The sequence below is a fragment of the Atta colombica genome, unplaced genomic scaffold (genome assembly GCF_001594045.1).
Source record: "Atta colombica isolate Treedump-2 unplaced genomic scaffold, Acol1.0 scaffold150, whole genome shotgun sequence".
NCBI classification, from domain to species: domain Eukaryota; kingdom Metazoa; phylum Arthropoda; class Insecta; order Hymenoptera; family Formicidae; genus Atta; species Atta colombica.
Genome location: NW_017259240.1, coordinates 717,823 through 744,463, shown reverse-complemented (window position 1 = coordinate 744,463; position 26,641 = coordinate 717,823). Strand labels below are relative to the sequence as shown.

Genomic DNA, 26,641 nt, shown 5'->3' with positions numbered 1-26,641 from the left:
TATATATATATATATATATCAATCCAGATAACAAAAAGTTCAAAATCATGAACATAATAATAAGCTTAAAAACTTTTAAAAATTCGTTTTTGAACATGCGTGTCGTCTGGAAATAATGTAGCCACTTCTGTCTCCTTATTATGTTTGCGTTACTCGTTGTAATCATCAATTTAGAAACAAAAGTTCCCGAAGATTATGAAAATCGTTGTCAGCGACGCGATTTTAATAGCGGACATGACAGACGCGCTCGTGTGTACGATGTTATTAACGACACAAACGCTCGCCGGAAGTGCTCGGCGAAAGAACACCTGATGAATGATTTTCGCGTAAATTCCGAAGTGACTCGTTCGACACGACGCGGCTCAGCGCGGAATTCGACGAGCTCGAGTTTCTTTTTCTTTCCTTCGTGCCACCTACCTCCTCGCACGTTTTATTTTATGAATAATGTAGCGACAGCCCGCGGACCAGGGCTCTCAGAACTGAGGACGCTTTGCGCGCAACCAGCAGTGGACACACGCTGTGCGTGGGACGCTCTACGTGACCGCTACCGGCAGTGCTCGCATTAATCTAGATCACGGGCGTTATATCGCCGACCGTCTTCTTATTGGCATACCAACGACCTGGCCCTCTCCCTTCGGTTAATGTACACATAATGTATTGCAGAACGTTGACGCCTATCCTCATTCTCGACAACATCTGGATTCTTTATATTATGCCAGAACTTTAAACCTTTGGACTATATATATTACCTACTCGTATTTACAAATTCCCAAGTTAGATGTAGTTTTGGCAGATTCTTTGATTGGAATTATTCGGAAAACATTTCGCATTTTGTGAAAAAAAGGATGCAAATAATTTAATTAGAAAATTTAAAGATATTTTTCAACTATCTATTTAATTCTTTGGGAATAGCTTTCTGACAAAGCAATTTTTAGAAGATTTGTTTTTTAAGGCTTTTCTGATTGTTAAATTCTATTCTCTTTCTCTCTCTCTCTCTCTCTCTCTCTCTCTCTCTCTCTCTCTCTCTTCCAAAATTCTAAAATTTAAAATAGTAAACAATATGAAAAAAGAAGCATAAAAATTACAACGCAAGTTGTGTATTAAAAATTCAAAATCATCAAACTTATAGAACAAATACATTTCGGCCACTATCTGGCCATCTTCAGTATGTCATATTACATAAATTAGTAAATATTAATAATTAAAATCACACACGTACACTAAGCTCAACGCAACGCTTGATTACTTGTCATTTATAATTCAAACTATGTCAATTATTCAACTATGTTGAATTTTTAATACATAACATACCGCTTATAATAACTTGCGTTGTGGTTTTTATATTGTTTCCTTTCCTTTTTTCATATTGTTTTACAAATATAAACTACGTTTATTAATTTAATTAAAATAATAAATTCAATACAAATATAATGGCGGAATGAATTTAGACAAAATAAACCGATTATTGTGAAACTCCATTAAGAAGTTCTTAGGATTGCTGATGAAGTTGAACGTAATCTGAAAATGTTAAAATTCAAAAGATAATCTTTAATACGGGAAGAACTGGTGTTTCAGAACTCATCTGAACAAATCATGAAGAAATTTCTATATCGTATAATATTTTCTACCCATTATTCAAGAAAAAGAGATAAAGAGAGAAAAAAAATGAGAAAAGAGAAGAGCTCATATATAACTCCAGAATCTTAAATAGTGAGCAAAGTTTTCGAGTTTTTCGAATTTTTTGTCTTCTTAGATTTTCACTTCATTATTGGTTTCACTCGATTGAATCTTGCAACTTGTAAATCACTGCAAATCTTAGCCAATTCCTACCTAACTCCTCTTATAAAGAAGCCAGTATTCCATGCCTTCTTCATCATAACTTCTTCGAAGTTATCATAAAAATGTGATTCCAACTTCATCCTCTGGCTTTCAACTTAATTTACCTGCTACATTAAATAAAAGTCAATAGCGATCTACCAGCAAGGAACGATCGCTGCTTGTACACTGTACTAATACTATGCCATGCTTTACATAGAGCTAGCGGATGTGTAGATTTATGCTTCCGCGATTGAAGACAATCTTGTATCATATTTCATCGGACGTTGTAATAGATGCGGAAAATTATAAAGTTGTAATTTATCCGGAATGCGCTTCTCGCGTTCACCACTGATGGCACTATGTATTTCAAATGTAATTTATGATTCCATCTGGATAAAAGGATAATCAAGCCTCCCTTATCTGGCGAGAACTCCAGGACACAAAGATAATCTCGCGGATCATTTGAAGTACTTCATCTGCAGAATGTACCACAACTCAAAAACATTTCAGATTATGTAGATTTGAACCAGATATTTTTCATCAGAGTCGATATTAATAAAACTTCAAAGTCTCGGACTTTAAAGTCTGCAAGTCATAAAGATCCCGAGACTGAAGATGCTACATTCCAGGGATGAATAAAGCGCCAGACTTTCGCATTTCTCTACTGCAGCGCCGCTTATGTAACCTGCGCGTTTACGCCATAAATCTCCGCCCCCGTTTACGGGGAACACCGCGAGCCGTGCGATGTAACCCACACATAGGATTACGAAGTCGCGGGCCTGTAAGTCACGCGAGCAGCAATCTCCAGCTGTCCATCTTGAGCGCAGTGGCTCACAACGGTAACGCGATACTTTCGCGGGTAGAAAAGGACGGGAAAGAGGGATGGTTTATGCGGTGACACTCGCGATATTCTGCCGGAGAACACCGTCGGCTCTCGGAACTCGCAGAGGTAACGCCGCACCCCCTGCCGAGATGCGCGCCGAATCTCCCGACGAATACGGCAATGAGCGACGACTAGCCACTCGTAAAAACCACCAACGAATTCCCGCCGAGACGGAATTTATGATCGCGAAAGCAATTTTCTCTTCCTCGGAATTTTTTTTGAATTATTCTGTGTTAAATTAAAGAATTCTTTAAACATCAAAATAAATTAATAAAATTTAGGCGTGGTTGTCCCACCTTTCGGTAAATTTCAGCTCACTGTCTAAGGCCGAAATCAGACTATGATTGAAAATTGAAATTTAACCAATGAGGACAAAGGAATGTTAGCTTCTATTGTTTTGATTGGTCAAATTTCAATCTTTCAATCTCAATCTTTAATGATTCTGGCCTTATTCTTTTATACTCTCATGCTCTTACTCTTTCACTCTTTTGTTTATCCAGTAGGTACCACATAATTTATTGGAAAATGGAATAACTTTTAGTGAAATAAATGAAAATAAGTGAATAAATGAAAAGTTTAAGTTTTAGTAAGGCCCAGTTCCACAATTCACGATTAATCCTTAGCCGAGGTTCAATTTATTCATTGTCTCTTACCAATTCTAGAATTAGAAAGAGATGAGAAACAAGTTGAAGTCGACTAAGAGTTAACCGTGAGTTAGGAATTAGGTCTAAACCATGTAATTGAAAATATTGGGAAAAGAAATAATTTTTCTATATTAATTAAATTATATCTGTGTTTCGCTTTATAATATATCTCGCGTTCGAGATAATAATTTGCATTCTAAAGTTATCAAATGTTATTTTTGTATGGAAGGCAGTACTTCTCCAATGCCGATGGCGCGGGATTTGGATGTATTCGAGCTGAGTGTCACCGTTTCACCAAATTAATGTCGCAGGGGTGTCCGGTGGTGCGGACGGACAAACGGATACTAGCGGGGCGCCATTGTACGTGAATCTGATAACACAAGCTGGTACATCACGAACGTAAGGACCGACGTCGTTCGTGTTCTCTTCGGCGATGCGTAAAGCGAGGCCCCCGCGCGTGCAGGTGTCACCCGTACAAATACGCTCGCTATCTCACGGGATCTACTACATCGAAGTATCGCGCCGATCACTTGCGTCCTGCCATCCTTAATAAAGAGACTAGCTGTGTTCCAACTGAGCGGACATAATTTACTCGTCGAGAACTTTCAGAAGGATCCCCGCGTGTCCTTGATGTCTTAATCATCTGAATGCTACCATTGCAAAAACTGTTTTGCACTTTTTAAGAGAATTTTCTAGTATTTCCAGTAACAGGATGAATTGATACTCGAGATTGATAAAGATGCTTTTAGATAATTCTAAATCATAGATTAAATCGTAGGCAGGATTTTGTTTAGGAAGAGAGCAAATTAATGTTGAAACTTTTGTACCTGAAGAGAGGAGGATAGTTGAGTGGATTATTAGATTTATTTTGTTTTACATTTATATTTTTTATTAATTACTCATAGGTTATAAAGTCACGCATATTTAATTTTTTTACTTTTCTTTTAAAATTGCAAATTTAATTTTTTGAATTGGAAAAACTTAAATTTATAACACTAACCTTGAATTTTCAAAAAAAATCTTTCTATAACTTTCATCTCAAATTCTTTCTTTATTTCAAAAATTAATTTCTTATGAATATGCATTAAGCATAGTTTATAATAAGCGGTTTTATCTTTTTTCTTTAAAATTTTTTAATAAACTTCCAATATATCTTAAATATGAAAAATGTGAAGCTTTTCAACCGAATTTCGGAATCTAAAGATGAAGACACCGATAAATTGCATAATTTTAAGATCCTAATTAAGATCATAATTTTAACAAATTCAAGATTTCATAACTTTGCGATTCAATATGATTTCATAATATAAGACCTATTCTTTTTCCATACCAGGACTGAATTTCTTGAGCTACATTCAAAACTTTTACCTGGATGCAGCCATTTTATCCTTATTGTTCACCGTTGTAAACGCTTTGCACAATTCATCTCTCTCCGTTTCTTTCTCTCCAATGTAAAAAAAAGAATTAAAGATGAATTGTGCAAACAATTCAGTCCTGGGGGGAAAGAGAACAGATCTATAATGTTATGATTAAGGAGATTTGCAATATTCAAAAGTTTCAAAGCGCCGAAGTTACGAAATGTCAAAAGGAAAGAGTCACGAAGTTTCCTCAAGTGTCAAAGTTTCACAAACACAAAACGATATTACAATTTCTCATAGTATCAAGTCCCCGTAAGTCCGCAAAAAGGAAAGGGAAGAGTCGTAAAATTTCCAAAGTTCTAAAGTTCCAAAGTTACGATGACGAAGAGAAGGTATAAAGTCATAGTGCGATTACCGCCATCCAAGAAAAGGATCGGAGAGATACCGCGACACCGGAATGGCTACCGATGATGCATGTCCCAACGATGCGTTACGATGCGCATCCGAGAGTCGCTCGGTCGGTCGTTGCGCGGGTATTATGTTACCCTGCTCGTCCCGTCGTTGCCACGACACGTGTGTCGGCTGACCGAGGTCGTGACTCCGTCATATTTAAAATTGTCCCACGGCCATGTTTCTCAACCCTTTTCGAGTTAAAAAATCTTGAAAATCTCAAGAGAGACAACGCGAAGATCGTATCGATAGCTTAATCATTACCGGGGTCTAATTCACCAAAGATTGTCTTCATATCTGGAAATGTACCCTCTGAAAGTCTACAAAGTTTTGAGATTTTCGGGAGTTTGTTCCTCTTTGACAACTTCGAGACCTTTAGGCTTTAAAATCTGTGTCTGCGAATTTATCTTGAAACGTTTCAATTTTGGAACGTCGATTGAAGTTAGTCGATTATGTTTTGAAATTGCATTGGTTTATTTTTTATAATAACGAGTGCAGATTGCGCTTATTTTAAAAAAAATACCGGTCCTCATTTTTCGGAGCAACATGATTCTCGCAGATACAACGAAAGCGAGATGCTTTCAGTAAGTTGCCGGAGCATCTTAATTATAAGAGCTAAATTATGAGCGGATTCCCAGCGCTGAAATATTTGTGTGTTTGCCGGCCGAGGGTTATGGCTCAATTACCACTCGCTATTTCCTTTGCAAGCCGTTGATTTAAGACGACCACTTCCTACAACGGAAACAGCATCCGGTGATCATCGCCGACGACAGAATTCGCGAGAAACTTGTTTCGTGTCTCTTTAACAAGATTCTCCGTTACTGATAACGATCAAAAGTTTCACTTTCGAAATCAAGGAGAATTCGAATACGAGTAGAATCATAAACCTGTAATACTGTAATAATATTGAATGATTCCGCGATGCAACAAAACAATTATTTAAATTATTTATAATATTTATAATGTTTTTTTAATATTTATAATGTTGTATATTTAAAATGTTTAAATGCGTTTAAGATAAGTATTTTTAAACGTTTTAAATGACAGTAAAACGTCAAAACATTTAAAACGCTAAAACGTTTAAAACGTTAAAACGTTTAAAAACGTTTAAAAGCCTAAACAAAAATTACTGCAATGTACAATAAAATTATAGCAATCTAGTCAGATATTTTTAAACAATAACTAGAAATTAGATATAAAAATTCCAAATGTTCCAAATTTGGCCCAAAATATTCTCAAATATATTTAGTGCTTAGTGACTATCCAAAATTAGGAAGAAAATAGTCTCAAATTTTGTCCTAAATTATAGACATGATTATAAATTGCCCTTCTTTTAAGTGTAGAAATAATAAATGTAGAACAATAAGTAAAAATAATAAGTTTGAGATACAATTTTTTGTTAATATATGAAAACTTTTATGATTTTTAATTTAAAAATCCAGATACTTTATTTATAAAATACATTCAGTAGAAAAGTACAATTTAAAAAAATAAAATATAATCTTTCCTAACTTGAGGTAATTTTTATTGTGCTCTCATGTGATGTCATACATTAAGTGTTATTAGTTATTTACGAATATAATATAATATAATATAATATGATATAATATTGTTTTATGTTAACAATTATTTAAAAAATGATAATTTATTAAAATTGAATTACGATAATTAATATTGAATTTTTTTAATGTTCCTCTTTGCCTTTTTAAGGATTTGATCATCTTAATTTAATGACTCAAACAGCATAAAAGATATCAAGATTCGAATATTCAAATATATACTGAAAAATTGAAAGAATTAAGAAGGTTTCAAGACGAGGGAGCAACAGAGTAAAAAATAATAAATTAAATACATGAAAAGACCAAAAATAGCTTAAAGAATTATGACTGAAAAAATATTCCTCAATTACATTGTTCTCTCTTTTTTTTTCCACTTTTTTCGTTCTTTCCGCTTCGTTCACTGACGCAACTGTAGACGAGGATGGGAATCGAAGCGTGTCTATACTGTTGATCGCTGATAAATCGCGTTAATGCATTTAATGAATGAGCAGATACACGTTCCAGATCCGGTGGTACATACACCTGAATTCCGTGTGCCACTCGGTGCTCTTTTTTACAGAGGGAAGTGCATCAGCCGCGTGGGTTATTTACATTAAGTGCTGCGTGAAATTAGTAACGAATGAGTGCAAATGATTATGATAATAAACGAAGATATAAAAGTGGTCGAATAACTGCTGTCCATTTCGATAAAAAAAAAAAGCATTGTGCTATAAATGATGTGCTATGTGCTATAAAAATTCGATTAAAGGAACCAAATATAGAAGAGAGACAATTTAGAGATTCCAACTTCCTGATATCTAAGCGCACTTACTAATGAAGTATTTCTTTTAAGGCGTATTAAGTATTTCTTTTATTTACATTAGATTTATTTTATTTACATGAGAATTGATTTTTTAACAATTATACAGATTGTGATGTCGATGTTATATATTATTTGAGAAATCGAGGCTCTCGACAAATCTAGAGATGATCGCGCGAGAGTGCGAGGCTGATCGGGATTCACAACGACTCGTTCGGAGTTTCCTTATGACCGCCATATGTAAAGGAGTCGCACGTGATAAATTATGCGTGTCCAGCGTCCCACGTGGTGCGAGTGCGGCCGATAAATAACCAGTGGCGAAGGAAAGTGCGAGGGTTGAGCGCCCTACACCGACGATCACTTCAACGGCTATCCATAACGAAAATAAACCTACTGCGAAATTTACATTCTAACAAATGCAATGCGACGCGTCCTTCACTACTAGGAATCGTCGACAAGTTTAACAACTTCATCCCTCTCATTTTTCGCGTTGCCGGCACACGGAAGCTCGTAAATTTTCAACATATTTTCGTATATAGAAGATTTATATCTTCATTGTTATATAAATTTTTCTTACGTATATTGATGAAAAATGTAGCAAAATTTTTATATGTATATATTTATGTCAATTTAATCACCTGAATTGCTAGGTTATTAAATACTTCCAGTCCTCTTTCGAAAGCTGCATCCTTACAAGTTTTATAGAAACTTTTTTAAAACAAGTTTTATAAAAACTAACCTTAAAATTTTTCGTTTTTTGAAACTTTACTATTTTACAATGTTGAAGTTGCAGTAAATTTTCAAACATATAATGTATTTCATTTTTCGTATTTTGCTTCTCCAAATAATTCTAGAACTCTGTCCCGACTTTAATGTGTATTGCACCTAAGGAAACGTGAATTTTTGTAATTTTGTGTTCTTCCATTCACGCCTCGATTAACAGCTGCAAATGTAGAACTCGCCGAGCGTCGCGGATCGAAGCACGACGAAGGCGCGCTCGAGAAAAATGTATGGTAAGAAAGAAAAAAGAAGATAGAATGGTAGAGGAAGGGGAGGAAGAAAGGAACGAACAGTCCAGGAAGCTCTTACTTCCTCGGCGTGCAACGATCTCTTTACGGGCAAGCAATTTTTACGACGAAGCCACCCGGGCGGGCCGAAGTAACACGCAAGGTGACGAGGTACTTTCGACATGTAAAGCGGCGATATTCGTATTCTTCTCTCAGAAAGTGACTCGTTAAGACTTTAAGAGCCGTCGACACGCAGGGCCATCCTTGGCCTTGCGATCGCCTTGAGGCGATTGGAGAAACAGTGAATTGTAATAGCCATCTGTTTGAAGACTGTACGAAATTTTAGCGTCCTTTTAGGATTTTATGAGATAAAGATTTCGAAATAAATTTCCGAGAATTCTATAGTAAGATAACTGCTAATGAAATATAGGAATAACAATGTACTTAAAGCAAATTACCAAATTTTCCAAAAAATCCAGCAGCGTAAATAGGCAATAAATTCTTAAAATGAAAGATTTCAAATACATTAAAAAAAAAGAAAGTCTTTACGACAATAAAAATGTTAAGATTGATTAATGATTGACTAAGGTCAACTTCCGCTGTATCTTACTGTGTGCAAATCATATCATTGCTATTACTGCGTATGACAAATCTTTTGAAAAAGTTGGTTGGCTGCAAAATTGAGGATTTCTGGAAATCCTCAAATTTGTTATACAATAAATGGACAGCCTTTAGAAAAGTTATTGCTGCCTTCACGTTCAAGGAGCCTATTAGCATTTTATTATTCTATCTTTGTCTCTTTTTCTTTTATATTGATAAAGTTAATTAAATATTGAATTAAAAAATTCTGTCTATATTAGAAATATTTTGTATAAATATTAATAAAAAATATTTATAAAGCGAACACTGGATTTTGTTATTATTAATCTTTGCAATTACATGATATATAGACATTACCAACACATTTCTTATGTTACATGTTATTACTTATTGAAAATTTCTGTATATCCAATATTTAAAAAGTTGAAACTTTGCTTTGATTCCGATTGAAATAAGATAATTATTAATTTTACAAAATTTGAAGTAATTAGTTATAAAATAATTATTAAAATTATTAGTTACAAGTAACGACAATGATATAACTTTTATTAAAAATTAACTACTTAGCTCATTTTTATATAAAACTTGTGTTCACATGCAGATTATCTTTGATATATAACTGGCTATAGCTCGATAACTATCTATTATTGAGTCTTGTATCTACATCTTTTATTCATCATATAATATAATATAAGCATTATATGTAAAAACTCACTTTACAAGAATCCAATTTTCCATACGATTATAACGGGATATAATAATTGTATGATAAATTAGGTCCCGTGAAATAAATTAATTTTCGCATATGATGTAGTTTATAATGTGAAAAAAAAGACGTCAAACTTGTGCTCACAGTGCACCTGATACACTGTAGCTCAAAAAAACAATATGTATGTAAAGACTAACTCATTCATTGGAACCTCAATTTTCCGTATAATTATGCGGGACTTTGAACCAATTCCTTGAATTAGATAATATTTTATTATTTTTACTTTTCATGTAAAAATTTATTTATTATTTTTAATAAACATGTAGTGTTAAAAAATGTGTTAAAAAATAACAGTATCTAATCAATCTATTTCTGTATGTAAACTTCTGTATGTATGCTTCATTTTAATATGTGCACTTACAATTAATAAATATAAATAAATTAGATTTGAAACTAGATTTCAAACTTAATTTTCTTGAGTTAAATTGTTTAACTTCATTTGAATTAATGACATATTGAATGAGAAAGCAATCTATAGGAATCATTAAAAATGACTCAAATTGGATACCACTTGACATTACAAATTTAATAATCGGGAATATTCTGTGAAAATGTGAATAGTTCATTAAACGGATAATCCTGCAGAACGAGCATTTGTATAGATATTATGGTAAAGTTGATTTCATAATGAAATATCAGAGTGACAATATACAATAAAATATGTTGTATTAAATTTTGCTGAAAAAATTCAATAGTGTGATCAGGTAATGAATTAAACAAAATTTTTTAATTAAAATATTATAAAAAAAGATTCTTGAAACGTCCATATTTGTTCAAATCTCTCTGAGATATTTTTAGATTATTTAGTATCCTATTGATAGTTGAATTGTTTTACTGAAAACGATGCTTTAAGGGATATTCTTTAGGAAAGAAATGAATAATCCATGAAACAGATATTCACTGATTCTCATAGAGAACAAGCATTCAAATGGATGTTACGGCAAAGTCGAGCTAGTCGCATGGATGCGCGACGTTCCCAGCTAATAACAGTCGGTCGCCACAAACGCGCATGCGAAGCAACGAGATAAGACTTTGGGCTAAAACCGTGTCGTGACGGGATGTCTGTGCTATTCCATCCTCGATGCCGGCTACATAAGATGCCGCGCGGCATCTCGCACGCTCGTCAACGGAACTCGCGTGCACGAGTGCGCGACGTGTGAATGCAATCCGACGCGTGCACGCCTCCTTTCCGAATTGTTATGTTTCCCAAACAAGAAACGTACGAATTCGCGATAACAAAAAGTTTAAAGATCGGAGCACAAATCTTTGTATAACGCATAATGTACAAAGCATAAGGAAATCAACTAATTAGTGTTCTTTATTTCATAGAAAGGAGAGACTTTTATTTATTTTCCTAATGCTATGTGCATTAAGTTAATTCTATATTAGTTGTAAGCTTGCTGTGACAATCTAAAACATCAATTTTTAAATTGACTCTTCATTTGGCTAGAAATCCTATAACAGAATTTGGCTGCAAGCAGTTTTGTCACAAAACAAGAGTAAAAAAGAAGATATGTATTGTCTCTTTTTATATATGTGCTATTTTATTCCAATTTTTACTATCTTACTTTTACTATCTTATTCTAACTTACTGAAGTTGACAAAAATCATGAATCAATCAAAAATTTGTCATCTTGAACAGTCATCTTATATTCTGTTATAGGATCTCTGTGGCCGAAATTCATAGTTCATTCTTATTTTAAGACCATCTTAAGACTCTAAATAGCTAGAGGCCGGTATTCATAAATATAAGAACTGACTAATACCAGAGTCTGACTGGTTTATAACACCTTAAGATTGTACTCAAGATAGTTTTAAATACAAGACTCGACTATATCAGCCTATGTTTGGCAACAAATTTGAATTTGACTTGCGACTAATGTATAGAACTAGCTTTTATGTAAACGTCTGTACTTTAGCCTTAAGTTTCAAGCAGTAAATGGGGAGTGCCGCGAGAAGATGTTGTGTATCTGGCTTGGAAAAGCAAAATAATAAGCTGTCATAGCCTTTATGATTGCCACGAAATCAAAAAGAATTGTGCAGAACATCGCACAAAATCCCCGGAAAATCTCTATAGAATCTCTACGCGTAAAATAAATCTTGTTATATATTTATTTATACTATTATGCTATTAAGATCACATCAGGTACCTAACGAACCGAATCACCATAAGTGACGAGCGGTGGCTAATTTAGTTCCCCGAACTGTGCGCATGCATGTGACTTCTCGTCTTTCTTTTTATTTTACCCGTGCTCGGAAGTCGGAGCACGCGTCCGACGGAACCAGCTGCTTATCTCGAGATCTTGGGTGCACCCTCCCAAGATCGGCTAATGCGATTTTGGTGGCGCAGCGCGAGAAAGGGAGGACATGGAGAGGCAGTTCCCGAAATTGCGACAGAACCAACGGGCGAGTTATGTTCGCCCGCGACGATTTTAAGACGATAAGACATTAAGGAGACACCGATGAAGCCACGTAATTGATGAGTTTGTGGCGTGACGACGCCGCAATGGCGGACGCGCCGAGATTAAATCCATGTAACGCGAAGAGACATTTGATGTAACTCACAAATAGCAAAGAATCAACAATTTTACAATATTTCTAGAGTGATTAATTAATATTGAGTCTCAAATTAATCATCCTTCAAATAATATTAGCTTAATTATTCCTCCTTTTTACAATTACCATGAAAACCAATTATTTCTAAGGACAAATATTGTCAAGGACGTCATTTTGACACTAAAATGACATCAGCTTACTTCCTACACTACATTAGATAAAAGAAACATAGAGAAACATAAAAAGATAGAAAGAAGAACATCATCACTCATTCCATCAAGCGATTTGAAAACTTGACGATTGATGAATTGCTGGTAATTGACGTGGCTCGAGAGGTCATTCGAAAGCGGGTGAGGCCGATGCACGTGTTGTATGTGCATGTCCGCCGTTCGCGAAATGTAGATCGGCGGTGATTTACTTATCAACAATCGACGCTCCGCCGGAGGTAAATGGTCGAATCGTGACCATTAGTTCGTGAATCACGGTACGTATGGGTCGGCCCCGTACCTACGAAGCGACAACGCGCGAATCGACACCGTGTGAGGCCCGACTGGGATCCCGACACGACATCAGGCCCTCCGCTACGGCCCTGCATAACGACAGCGACGCGTCGCAAGTAGTCGATACATACAAGAATGATTTTACCAGAGTTTATTCATTGAACTACTATACGACAAATTAAATATGAAAGTTACTTTCATTGTGGCTCCACTTTTATAAATGTAGCTATCCAGAAAAAAATTTGGACAAGATTTCTGATTAAATCTATTAATAATTCTAGTTGAAATAACCAACATTCAGTAGATTTAACCAGAAATCTTGTAGATCTAACTAGAATTCTAAATCGTTCATTTTCCACTAGAATTTCAACCAAACATTTTTTTTCCGTGTAGAGTTTCAGGATTTAGTCAATCATCTATTTTCTTTCCGAAAAAAGTTGCGTACAAATCCCAAAATCACCAGATGTCCTTTTAAGATTTTTTTTTAATATTCTAAACAAATAACTTTAACATAAAAATATCGAGACTTCAATAGATTTTAAATTATTAATTAATAAAGTTCATAAAACTGACATTTCACACGCTCAATCGTGGTGTTATGACAAATGAGAAAAGTGATGACGAATCCATTTATCAACGTCGAGAGTTTTACATAAATGCAATATTTTTAAAATTGTGCAATATTTAAAAAAATTTTTTAAATTTTTTCCGCTGCTGTCGTATACGATTTATAGATTGAATTTGTATTTTAATCGTACCACAGGTATAGATGATTTGGGAAGTGTGAAATTTAAACTTCCTTTAGAGACTTATGGATGGATTCCATAATTGAATTTAACAAAAAATGCATGCTATCCCAAGTTACATGCACTGTCCTAAGTCTAGCATCTACATTTACAGTATTTGTCATAAGAACGTTTTTATGGAAAATCCGAAAATTTCCAGGAGATTTCAAAATTTTGAGAATGTATCGAGAATTGCGTATTTCTCAGAGCGAAACAGTTTCAACGAAGAGTTCGCTCAAAAATTGCGCTTCACATTATCCTCCGTAATGCGACTCTGTTAGTGCAATTTGTAGATAGTTGCGAGCATTCGTAACGACCGAAATCACAGGTGCATGCTCGCGAAGAAACGACAGTTACGTAACAGGCGACGCGACTCTTTTTCAGTGCGGTTGTTCAAATCGGCCCTGGAAATCGGTAGAAATTACTTCGCGTTTGACTTGCTCGCGTGAGCGATGCCGGCTATTCTCGGCGACTTCGTAACAAGCCGCGGCCTCGTCTCATCGAAAATAGGACGAAATCGCTCAGCAGTCGCGGACATCAATAAGATCGTCTACATTGGAGAAATCAAGATTCTTTCCTCAAGTATCGAGCCTCTCTTACGCGAAGGTATTCAGCGATCCTTAAGTTAAGAGGTCCTCTTCGAGCCTGAAGTGCAATTGCGAGCACGTTAAATAGCAACTTCGTATCTTCTTCTAGTTTTAATCACTGATTCACACGTCTCTTTTTACGTCGCATTTTTATTTTACTATCAAACACCGCTTTGCGCCAATCTCGCCCACAACTAACATCGGCATTATTAAAATTTTCTTCCTTTTTTGACATAATAGATAAAAGAACTATAATCACGCTAAGGTAAGCTTACTTCTAGAATGTCTAGATTATGCAAATCCAAGCGTTCGCTCACCGATAATAGTCCTTCTTGCAATAGATATTGCCGTCTCTACTGAAGCAGGTGACCTCCCCGTCGAGACCCTGACGACAATGCGAGCACTGAAGGCACGCAGCATGCCACCTCTTGTCAACTGCCTGGAGGTAGAACCTATCTGATATTTTGAGACCGCATCCCGCGCAAACCACATTCCCCGGAACGTCTTCGGATTGTGAGGGCGGCGTAGGCGGTGGTTCCAGCTTCGGGATGGCATGCAAGTGGTCTGTCGTGGTTTGTTGTTCCTGGGAATGCGCCTGCGGATGCAGATGGGGATGATGGTGGTGATGATGGTGGTGATGATGATGATGATGCGCTGTCTGCGATGGCATGCTTAGATCATTAGCGTTCTCGAAGTTTCCACCACTGCCCCTGTATTCTTGCCCGCCTGCTGAGAAATACAACAGAAGAATTTCAATAATTCATGCTTTCATTCATCGTTAACGTTATTAACACCTTATACTACAAAACACTTCAATAAATTAATTCAGATATATCTCTATGGTTCAAAAAATTCAAAAAATTACTCTAAAGATAAGTAGAAAATTTCAAAGGATAACATATTTCAAAATATGAATAATTCTATTGTATTAATCAATTTTCGAGTCATCTTAATGGTTTCTGACATCCCTCGCTTGATCCTTCGATAAATATAAGATAATCGTACCTCCGGGTGAATCGTAATCCCTTGACTCATAAGGGGTGGTCGAACTGTCGTAACAGTTGTTATTGGTGCCACAGTGGGTCTGATGCAGGGGCGTATGATGGGACCCGTGGTGATGGGCAGCAGGAGGACTGCACGGTAGAGTAGTAGGTCGTGCAGCATCGCCCATTGACGCGGGAAGGCAGGGACTCAGATCCCTCGCCTGGTCCACCGCACCGGGCCCTCCCGTGCTACCGGGTCCCCCCTGGCGCCCCACAGCCAAGCCGCTGCCACGCTCCTGCGAGCTGGGCGGCTGCTGGAACAAATCGATGTATCGACACTTTAGTTAGCGCATCGAATTGATGGTATTCATATGTGTATTTTGTCATGCAAGAGATGAAGCCGGTAATATGAGTATGAGACATTTCTTACGTTATATTCAGAAAAAAATCCGTATTAATTGTGACTTGTCATTTTTCTTGAAATTGAGAACTAATAAAAAGTCCCTCTCACATGTAGTATCCTTTATCGGGAATTTGTAAATAAAAGTAGCATTATTCTTATTATTACTTATTATTACTTATTAAGCATTTTATGACTTTGAGCAATCGAGATGTATAATTCAGAAAATAGCTATTAAAGAAAATTATATAATTATATAATTAATAGAAAATAAGATAAAAAATTATCAATAATATAAAAAAATTGAGATAAAAACAGAAAATATACGAATGAACGTAGAAAATAAAAGAACAAAGGTCAAGAAAACAAAAATAACAAATAGTAATGAAATGCAAATAAGAACAAAAGAGAAGAGGACATATAGGAATTTAACAGAAGAATTAAGACATCATAAAAATAAGGCAATTAACAGAGTAAAAATATTAAGACAGTTAGAAAGACTGAAAGATGAAAAAGATCAACGAATTAAAGGAACCAACAAGATCAAAGACAAGGAAGCCGAATGAGTTGAAAGGATATAAAGGACAAAGCGAGGACACGGTGAGGACAAGCAGGACCGATCGGACCGAACTCGCGAATGGAATGGAGGTGAAGTGACGACGGGTTGCAATCGCCGCTGTCACCAGAGGGAAGAAACGCGCGGAGAGAAAGAGTAGCACACCAGCGATGGTAGTCGGTCGTCTGATGGATGTCGCAAGATACATAGAGCGCCCGCGCGCATGTGCGAGGCCCTATAAGGCACGAAGGCGGCCAATCCGATGGCAGCCACTGTGTGTTTCAAGTGTTCGCAACATGCCCGCCACTGATTGCGTAGATATAAATTGCAAACCCTCTCTCTCTCTCTCTCTCTCTCTTTCTCTCTCTCTCTCTCTCTCTCTCTCTCTCTCCCTCCCTCCCTTTCTCTCTCTCTCCCCTCCCTCCCTCCCCCCTTCCTCTTTATAGATCTCTTTCAAGCAAATCGTAAAAATGTTTTCATAATTTGTGAAATTCCTAATGATTCTTGAGTAAGTTTTCCTCAATAATCTTACATACCTTTCTAGTCAAAAAGTTTTATGATTTTAGAATTTTTCAATGATCTTTCTTATTATTATAGATCGAATAGAATCGAATAATAAAAATTTCTGTCTTGCAGAAACTAATTTCTCAAAGATCTTTTTATTTTAAATTGAGTAGGGTCAGTTCTGATCTCGCAGAGATTTAATAAATATTAAAGGTACTCTGTGCAGTATAACGGGAAGCAAAAGTTCACGTAGGGCGATTGTATCGCGTTAACCACCGCGCGAGACGTGATCAGAATCGCTAATTCCGACGCGGCTTTATTTAACCGTTGACTTTATTTCAACAAGCTTTCGCTGCGCAACGTAATCTTTACGTGCATGTTGTTGATCCTTACATAATGCGGATCGGCTCGGCGAAGGCATTGCAGGAATGCGCGTTCCTCCGAGTGTCTCCCGCATTGTCCTATCCAATAATGAATCGTCGTCGTATGTGGTAACAGGGTCATTAAGCCGTGCCACAAATTATTTGCAAATCGATATCGTTCATAATTTTGCGGAAATACCGATTCAATTCGTCCCACATGGAAACAAATTCAACTGCGGGCGTGACTCATCCCCAATTTCCACGATACTACTGTGACGGAAAAGATAAGGCCCATAACGAAAATAGAAAAAAGATAATGAAAATGCGTCATCTTCTCATGCGATGTTTGCAAACGTCACTCATAACTGGAGGAAGTAATAATTCAATTCCAAATAATTCATGAAGTCCAAAATCAGGAGACATCCGTTTTCATAATATGTGATTATCTAAGAATTAAAGATTATCAAGAAATTCATTAATGAAATTCATTTATGAATTCCGTGGTAACCTTTAATCTTTAGATAACCATCATATATTGAAAACAATGGGCTTAGAGATGATTTTATAAAATTTAGACATCTTTTATTGAACAGTTCTCGCAAAAGTGTCTTTCAAACGTCTTTTGGATGTCTATCTTAAATTTGGATTTTTTATTTAAATTGTTTACTGGAAACAATTTTGAAAGATCTGATTGAATCGAAATAGTGTCGATCTCGCGACTCGTTTGAGAGGTTCCGCGTCTCCCGCGACTCGGCATGGGACAATATTACGGGAAAAGGCAGAGTCGACGTGATCGGCCGATAAATTTCTCATGAGAGCCGGCGGTCGAGCGCGATCGATCCTCTCGAGATCCATCTCGAGAGCGGTCCAGCAGCGCGTTCTCGCAGACTGCAAACAGACTTTCACCCGGCGGCAAAGCTTGCACAAGAGCAAGGCGTGCGTCCTTCCCTCTCCTTTTCTTTTCCTACCCTTTTTTTTAATCCTCTCCCTTTTTCTACTCGCCTTATTTTCGCGAAACCGCGGAGTAAATAATACGCGCGCGCGTGGAATCCGCGGTCACGAGATGCCGGCACGGAAACGAGTAGAATGCCGTCAGAAATGTCGCTCCGGCTGCTGGCAGAAACTACGTCCTACCGTTTCGTATACCTGCGCGAATCTGTTTGTATTTCCTTTTTTTTTTTATTTCATCATGTATACTCACACAAGACCGGCGCGAGTGCCACTTCGCGACGGCGATGCGATAATTGAAAGAACGTCGAAAGAACACCCGTTTTATTGTTGCTGAGGAAAAGTTTTCAGTGAAAAAAGTGAAGAATAAAGTACTATATGTTTGACACACATGATAAAATGATGCTACTTCAACATATTTTGGTAGTTAGATGTAAAAGAATGTTTTCACGTAATTCAATTCAATTCTCCTCAAACAAAATTACTGATCTTTTGTTACATTTTTATTTTTCACGTAAGAGATTTACGGGCCGTCTACAATGAGAGTAATAAATTGTGTAATAAACTATAAGCTGTAAGAAATTGATCAATCAAAGTTGATCATTCTTCTCACATTCGATCGTGATTGGTCGATTTCTTATGGCACATTACTTTTTTTATGTGAAAACGGAATACACAATGGATAAGTCGTAAGATATTGGCCAATCACAGTCAAATATGGGAAGAATAATCGATTGGTTGATTCTTCTCACAAGCTTAAAGCTTTCTACACTTTATTACCAATTGTGTTTTGAGACCTAGCATGGCACACACAAAAACGTAAACAGGAGTTATTTTTTTATTATGATTGAATGATTCGCTTATCTTTTATTATCTCACTTTTTAATATATTTCTAGCTTTAAGTTGACACATAAAAAACATAAAGCCTTAATACAATAAAGAAACATAACCAATAAGAACAAGAATAATAAAAATAGCAGAAACTGTACATCTAATACTGTTCCTGACAGGAAAATCTTTATTTTTGTTTCTAATGCTTGTGCTTTTCATTGTGTTTAGTAAACTGTAGTAAGCTTTAAGATATTAACCAATCACAGTTGAATGTGAGGAGAATAATCGGCTATGATTAGATGATTTTTTATGATTAAAGGCTTACTATCTATTATGTTTCTGGATTTTGGACTTAAGGCGTAAGCAATAAATGAATAGATCAATCATATAAAACAATAAACATAATAACAAATTTAAAACATTCTCTTACTTATTCCCTAAGTTCTTTATACTATAGCCTTTACATTTCGAATATTGTTAACTTTATATAAAACTTTATATAAAAAGCAGAAAAATAAAGTGCAGAAATACATGTGAGATAATTATATTTTTAAAGGTTAAACGTTTATTTTTTAATTTTGACATTTCGAATTTTAAGTGCGTTTCGATGCAAATATAAGTTGTATAATTTTGTGGAAGTTCTATTGTTGTTTATCGAAGAAACATCAGGCGATCCTGAGATACCTAGATCTATTCTGTAACTTTTAACGCAAATTTCGTTATCATTATAACGCTACTGCGCAGCTTTTTTATCATGATAAAAGAGCTGCGCAGCAACATTATAATGACGAAATTTGCATTAAGAGTTACAGAATAGGCCTGCTGGTCAATAACGGTCGGCGAAGAGCGTTAACAAATGCGCAGCGACGGGACTTGAAAAATGGAACCGTCGCGCCGGTCGCAGACAGTAATTTGTTTGAAAACGCGAGACCAAACGCATTCCGACTACGGAAAAGCATGCACGATAACCTTACGTCACGACCTACCGAGATACAGCGTTATCGCAGTAAATTGTAACTCGGCTCTCTTTTTCAGTGCTCAAAGCCCGAAGAAGAAGCCCGGAACGGCTGCGGCTGAGTCAGCGAAATTTCTTTCAGCATCGACAACGACGGCGACGGGTAAAAAATTATCGGGATGGCTCGTCCTCGATATCAATGGCGCAGCAACATCGCTGATGTTGTCAGAGTTCTTCGTTTTAACTCGAAACTTGATTATAGCATACGACAGATCCCATTTTTTTGTATCGATGATTGAAAAAAAAACGATAGCTTTTGAAAATTCTACTTTTTTGACAATAACTGAAGACCCTTCTATTTTTCTCTTATACAGAAAGAAATACCTTAAAACATCCTAAAAAGATGCGATACAAAATTTCAAAATTCTCGAACGTTGTTTAACATAAACTTATGTTACGTTTTAATAAATAAATAACAATTATTACACACACACACACACACACACACACACACACACACACACACACACACACACACACACACACACACACACACACACACACACATATATATATATATATATTACGCAAAGGGAAAATATCGTATTAACATTTTGAATCGTCAATCTCATCTATGATAATCTTTATGAATTCTTTATAGTCCTCCTTTATGCTTTTAAACCACGCGCCAATTACTGTTCAGTTTTGAAATTTATTCATTTGATTCTTTCGATCAGTAAGAAATTTTGACTCTTCTAGTATTGAACTGTAATTTAACGCTAAAAGGACCAAGATTTCTAAAAGGATCAAACGAATAAATTATTATGAAAATAATGAATGTGTGATGAAGAATCAAATATTCCATCAATACAAAGGCTATAATTGAAAAGTTAAAGAATTTCAGAATTCTATCATTTACAAAAATTATAATATTAATCTAAAAAATAAAAACGATCAGTAATAATGGTACTTTTAGTGTTAATATTCAAGGTTAGAAATACATGAAATTATTAGATTAATAATTAATTTCATATTATTAATATCAATAAAGATCTCATAAATCTCGAGAAATACATTTAATATATTATATTATTATAAGATCGTGAATAACAGTCTATTTTTCGTATTCGTGATCAAATAAACGTCCGATTGTTCTGTTGCATCCTGTTATCTCCGACGGAAAGAAGAGATGTTTGTTTTCTCTTTTATAACATAAAAGATCTTCTTCAAGAAAGAAATTTTCCTGGCAAGAAAAAAATTTTCTTCGCCAGGTCTCTCTCTGGTAAAAAAGCTGATGAGAATTCTCGAGGAAAGCGTTAAAGTTGAAGTGTGCAGTACGTTTTGCTGTTCGGTAGTCTCATTCACGCGTAGAGCGGCACGTGTGCTGGTGACGCGCGTATCAGCTTCCCTTGCTTGGCCAACGATAGCGATAACAATAAATAGCCTCGTCCATCGCACTGACCGCGGTTTTCTCTCCTCTCTTTCTTTCTCTCTTTCTCTTAATACGCGTGGGCGACGCTTAACACCGCGGAGAGCCGATAAACTGCCCGGCTATCTGCACTTCTCCGCTTTGCCGTTGCTACCAATCGGCCGAACTAAAGAGAGTTCGCGGGAATGCCAAATGGCCAGAAATATTGGATGGCATGCTACCGTATTCCATATACAGAGTGTCACAAAATCATTCTCGATCAAAGGTATCAGAGATCAAGGGAGGAAAAAGCTACCTGTTAACCTTATTCTACAACTACGCTTAAGTCTATTCTACTGCTACGCTTAAGTGTAGTATAAGTGGTTATAGTGATAAAAATTCACCTATCACAGTCGAATTCGAGAAGAATATTTAACTGTGATTGGTCGATTCTTACACTTTAGACTTACGCAATTGTAAGATAGGCTTTATATTTCAGCGTCCAAATGACAAATTTCACGACGTCCGAATTTCATGCTCGAATAACAACTCTTACATAATGTGTGATAAAACTTTCGACACTTATCATTCATTTCTACCGTCTCTCCAAACTCTTATGTCACTATCCGTTAATTTACTGAAATGTTTCCGATACGCGTGAATTTATTTATAAGCAATTAATTAGAATTGTGCCAGATACATGATAGATAAAATAATCTCGGCGCCACTTAATGCACATCATAGGAGTTCAATTCATCCCGAATTTCGGAGAATACATGGGCTGTGTGCTCGCAGATGATCCTCCTTTGATGCTATTTCTTAAATAAATTAAGCGAGAAGCGTTGTCCTTCTAGAATGCTGACGTATGTACGTCGCAAATTAGCCGGATCGTTGATTCGCACCACATCGTGCTCCACTTTAAAGCGTATTATTAGATCGCTCTGAAGAGTATCAATGATACAATGCGCAAGTGTAGTTTTATGCATTGCTAATTTTATTCGCGAAATATTCTGAACTGAGAATCAATTAACAGCTCCGGCGTATGAATAGATTGCACATTTATCAGACGGCTCATAAATTAACTTCACATTGAAGTAACTTATCGTTGAGAGTCCGTTTTCCAGTTTCCTTCTATGTGCAATAATCCGTTGCTAAAAACTCATGTATACCTATTATTAAATTCATAATGTCAAATTATACCCAATTTAAGTTATTTTTAATCATTTCTATAAGTCGCCACTGCTCCTATAATAAGTTAATTCAACTATAATACACATACATGAAATTAAATAATTTATAACTCAAAGAAATATATCGAATTTAAGTCGAATTTAGTTCATTTACTAAGTCCAGAATATTGTTTACTTTAAAAATAGTTAGTATAAAGACGGATTAATTTACATTTTGACACATAGAAATTAAAAATAAAAAATGTTATTTTTTTAACTCAAGGAATTGAGTTATTATTGCTTCTTTGGTGTAGAGTTCGGATTATGTTATATAGTACACATACATAATTTTATGTGGACTTTCAATATAACGAATCAAAATTCTCGTGAGAGCAAATATGCAATTTATGCAATAATTTTCAATTATGCATCTGTTTAATCTATATCGAACTGTCGTTGCTCTTTGTTTGCTCCTCATCCTCATTCGCAGTCAGTAAAAATGGCTGCGAGTGCTGCATAAATCATGAACGAGAGCGATGGATACATAAATCACGGTTGTATTTTCAAAGCTCACAGCGGCCAAAACATGAGGTCTGAAAAATAGTCAGTTGGCCAGTCTCGCGAGGTTTAAACTCGTTCCTCTTCCTCTCTTCCCTCTCTCTCCCTCCACTCCCGATTGCCCTGATAAACGAAGTTCTGTTAACACGCTGGAGGAGCGGCGGGTGTCGCATGCCAGGGAGGCCAAGAATCGCGACCTGACCCCGAGAGATTAGCGGTCCCCCTTCGAATGGGCATCATCCTGCTTCTTGCATTCCGCGAGAATCGCCCGGCAGCTAGGGATGCTTATATCAATTCAATTATTATGTTTAACGGTTATTATGTTTAACCGGACGCGCGCGCGCGAGCACAAGCTTTTCGGATTACTTTGCTGGCAAGTTGAACGAAAATTAAACAGGAGTCAAAAATAATGACATCTCCAGGCTTTGGTGATGAATGATAATATTCAAAATTTGTTTTCAATAAATACAATCCTATAAAACATAGAAAATAGTACTTCTGATAGATCAAGATATCACAGAAAAATGCTTGCGATAAAGAAAATGTGTGTTTGGAATTATCCTCTAATTCTTAACTGGTGCTATTCTCATTTTGTCTTATAACTCAATTGTGGGAATTGTAAAAAATATTGCATGAAAATAAACATATTATAATAATTGTTTTAATTAAACATATTATAATAAATTATTATAATAATTGTTTTAATTAAGACGTCAGACATTAAGGCCCGATTTTTTTATTTTCTAGTTAACTTGAAGTTAGGTTCAACTCTATGTTTTATCCAATGAACTTCATCTATGATGATGTCATCTATGATGATGGCTGATGGTTATTGGATGTGAAACATCAGGCTAAGGATTTAACAAATTAATCAGATAATGAAAAATTGAGCCTAAGAAATATATCGGTAACAAGCAAATGTACCTTCATATTAATAAAAATTTTCTAGCACAAGTAAAAGAAAAAAAGAAAGTAAAAGAAACCTAAAGTCACACTGAGGCCTAGTTTTTCATTACGTCGTTAATTTATGATTTAAATTTAGAATCTTATTTAACTTAATGATAATGTAAAAATTATGTTTTTCTGATAGATCACTAAACTAATAATTTTGTAATTTAAAAGTTACTCACTTACAAAACTATCAGTTAATGATTAATTGTAACTTAAAAAATACAATTTTTATATTATCATCACACAGAGAAAATTTTCTCTTAGAATTTATTCTGAAAATGTGATAGTTATGGTACAATATAATATTTAAAAAATTTTTACCATGCACTTCAATAAAATTAATCAAGCTTATTTTATTGTAGTTTTTATTGTAGTTTTAAATAAAAGAGAATTACATAAAATTCTTCAAAACACAATGTTGTTTCATTATCATATTTTTAGAGTAAATTCTAAGAAAAAAGGTCTGTCTGTATAGATTAAACTTAACCAAAACCAAATCACAAAACCAAAAAATGAAAAATCGTACCTCAAAGTGATATCTAGAATCCTTTATTGTTGCACAATGTTATATCCATATATACATTTAATAAACTGTTGAGTTTATTAAAGTTAAGTATCTTCGCTACTAACAGCAGATTTGCGTGCGGTTCATCGACGCCATTCAATGCGCGCTTGCATGCTAAATGATTTCGACACGCGAACATCGTGCCTCGAAATTTGGCTTCTTTCTGATCGAGATAAATTAAGTGCGTGACATGACATGACAATCGATGAGAAAGAACCGCGCGATAATCATATTAAGTCTTTCACAACCGCAAAAAGTTTTTAATCTTTAAAACAGTAAAAATTTCCTGACGCTATGGCGCGTCTTCAAATTAAATTAAATCTTTTTTAAGATGCAATTTAAGCAAATTGATTTATTAAAAAATAAAATTACCTTGAAACTCAATTGATCGTTAATTTTTAATATCAAACAACTTCAATATTATCGCTCTCGGATTTTAAATCATTTATTAAAATGAAAATATTTTTTTCAGTTTCTTATATTTTCTGCCATATTAGTAATCAATACCGAATAACTTATGTATTTCCTTCATAGCATCGCGACGGCGTCGTCGTATCATCATGCTTTTCGTCTCTCCTCACATTATCAAAATTGATTTCCATCGAAATCGCATCAGACGGAGAAATTCTATTCCGTCGGAAAATTAACCATATAAACGTCATAAAAGTGGAATGCGCAAGATTTGAATGTTATTAATAAACTGCCTGACACGGATTTTATATCTGCACGAAAAGAGGTGATCTCTTAGATCCCTCTTAGATTTTTTGTCGCTGGAAACGAATCCATTAATAAAATTATTCTATCATATTACATTTTTTAAAATTGAATTTAAAAGTAATTTCTTTCGAAAATAGCATTTCCAGATGCTTTTGAGTTAAAATGAGCTCGCGCGTAGAAACAGTTATTTCTATAGACAAATTAAGAGAAAAGAAGGTTAAATACTCTTTGAAAATAATAATGGTTCGTTTATGCAATTTGAATAATCACCTGCTTCAAGATTTAAAAGTGAAGAACAATTCTTTATAAACTAAAAGAATATCATGAAATTACATAATATTGGGAATGAAAAAAATGAGTCTGTCAGAGAAATGCATCGATGATAACGTAAAGAATTATTGACATTCATTGAATGCGTCGAATGAAACATTTCTCTCTGTTACACTCCGTATATCCATTTCTGAAATAAATGATAACGTCAATAACAAGTGTAGCATGAAGCCAGATTGAGGTTTCGAGTGCAAAGTTAAACGTCGAGCGTTTGGCCGCGACGACGACGACTACCACGACAGTAGTTGTGGCTCGTAGAAAGGGTAGGAGGGGTAAGAAAGGATGATGGATATAATCTCGGCGCGTATAATAAATTACACTTGTCACAAACGCGCGCGCTATCGTAGCCAGACATGTTCGCAGCAAGATGGCCTTTTATCTCATCGAAGCTACGTTGATCGTCCCCTCTCACTTTCTCTCCTACTGTTGCAAGCGGACGTCCTCGGAAAAATCGCGGACATTCGCGCTGTGAGACTAAACGACGCCAAATCGAACGATATCGCTAATAAACGATGCGCTTTCCCGGAAGAAACAGAAATTAGTTCTTCCGATCTGCAACGCTTTGTTAGTGTCTGCGAAATATTGAATGGACATATATGTACAAAATATGCGTATTCGTTCTCTCTCTCTCTCTCTCTCTCTCTCTCTCTCTCTCTCTCTCTCTCTCTCTCTCTCTCACATGAAAAACACATTTTTTTATTATTATACAAGACCAAAAAGATATTTTAAATCTTAAATGTCAAGTTTAAGAAGAATCATGTTTCTACTTAAGTTAAATATATCGAATAAAAACTATATTTAAATCGAGATATAACTTATGCATAATATACGCTCAAAACCAGTCCTTGCAACTCTCATATTTCGGTCTTGATTAATGGCTAATGAAAATGCATAAATTCATTCACCTAATTTAAATTTAAATTAGTTTTACTTATTAATATAATTTTGTTTGTTAGTTTATTAGATATAAATAAATCTATTGATTTACTTGCATAATACCATAATATGAATTTATTTATATTTTGAAAATTTTTTTTTACAAAGGATGTTATGAAAAATTTGAAACATATATATATATAAAATATATA

At 35.4% G+C, this 26,641-nt stretch overlaps 1 protein-coding gene across 1 annotated transcript in view; it reads right to left on the bottom strand.

Annotated features, from left to right (window-relative positions):
- LOC108685306 (protein apterous-like) overlaps window positions 1–26,641 on the bottom strand; it is a 45,558-nt gene that overhangs the window by 15,115 nt on the left and 3,802 nt on the right. The window contains exons 2-3 of the mRNA XM_018190031.1: window positions 15,321–15,612; window positions 14,633–15,044 (exon numbers count right to left, since the gene is read on the bottom strand). Of these exons, the coding sequence (XP_018045520.1) occupies window positions 14,633–15,044; window positions 15,321–15,612 (704 nt within the window). The remainder of the gene's footprint in view (window positions 1–14,632; window positions 15,045–15,320; window positions 15,613–26,641) is intronic.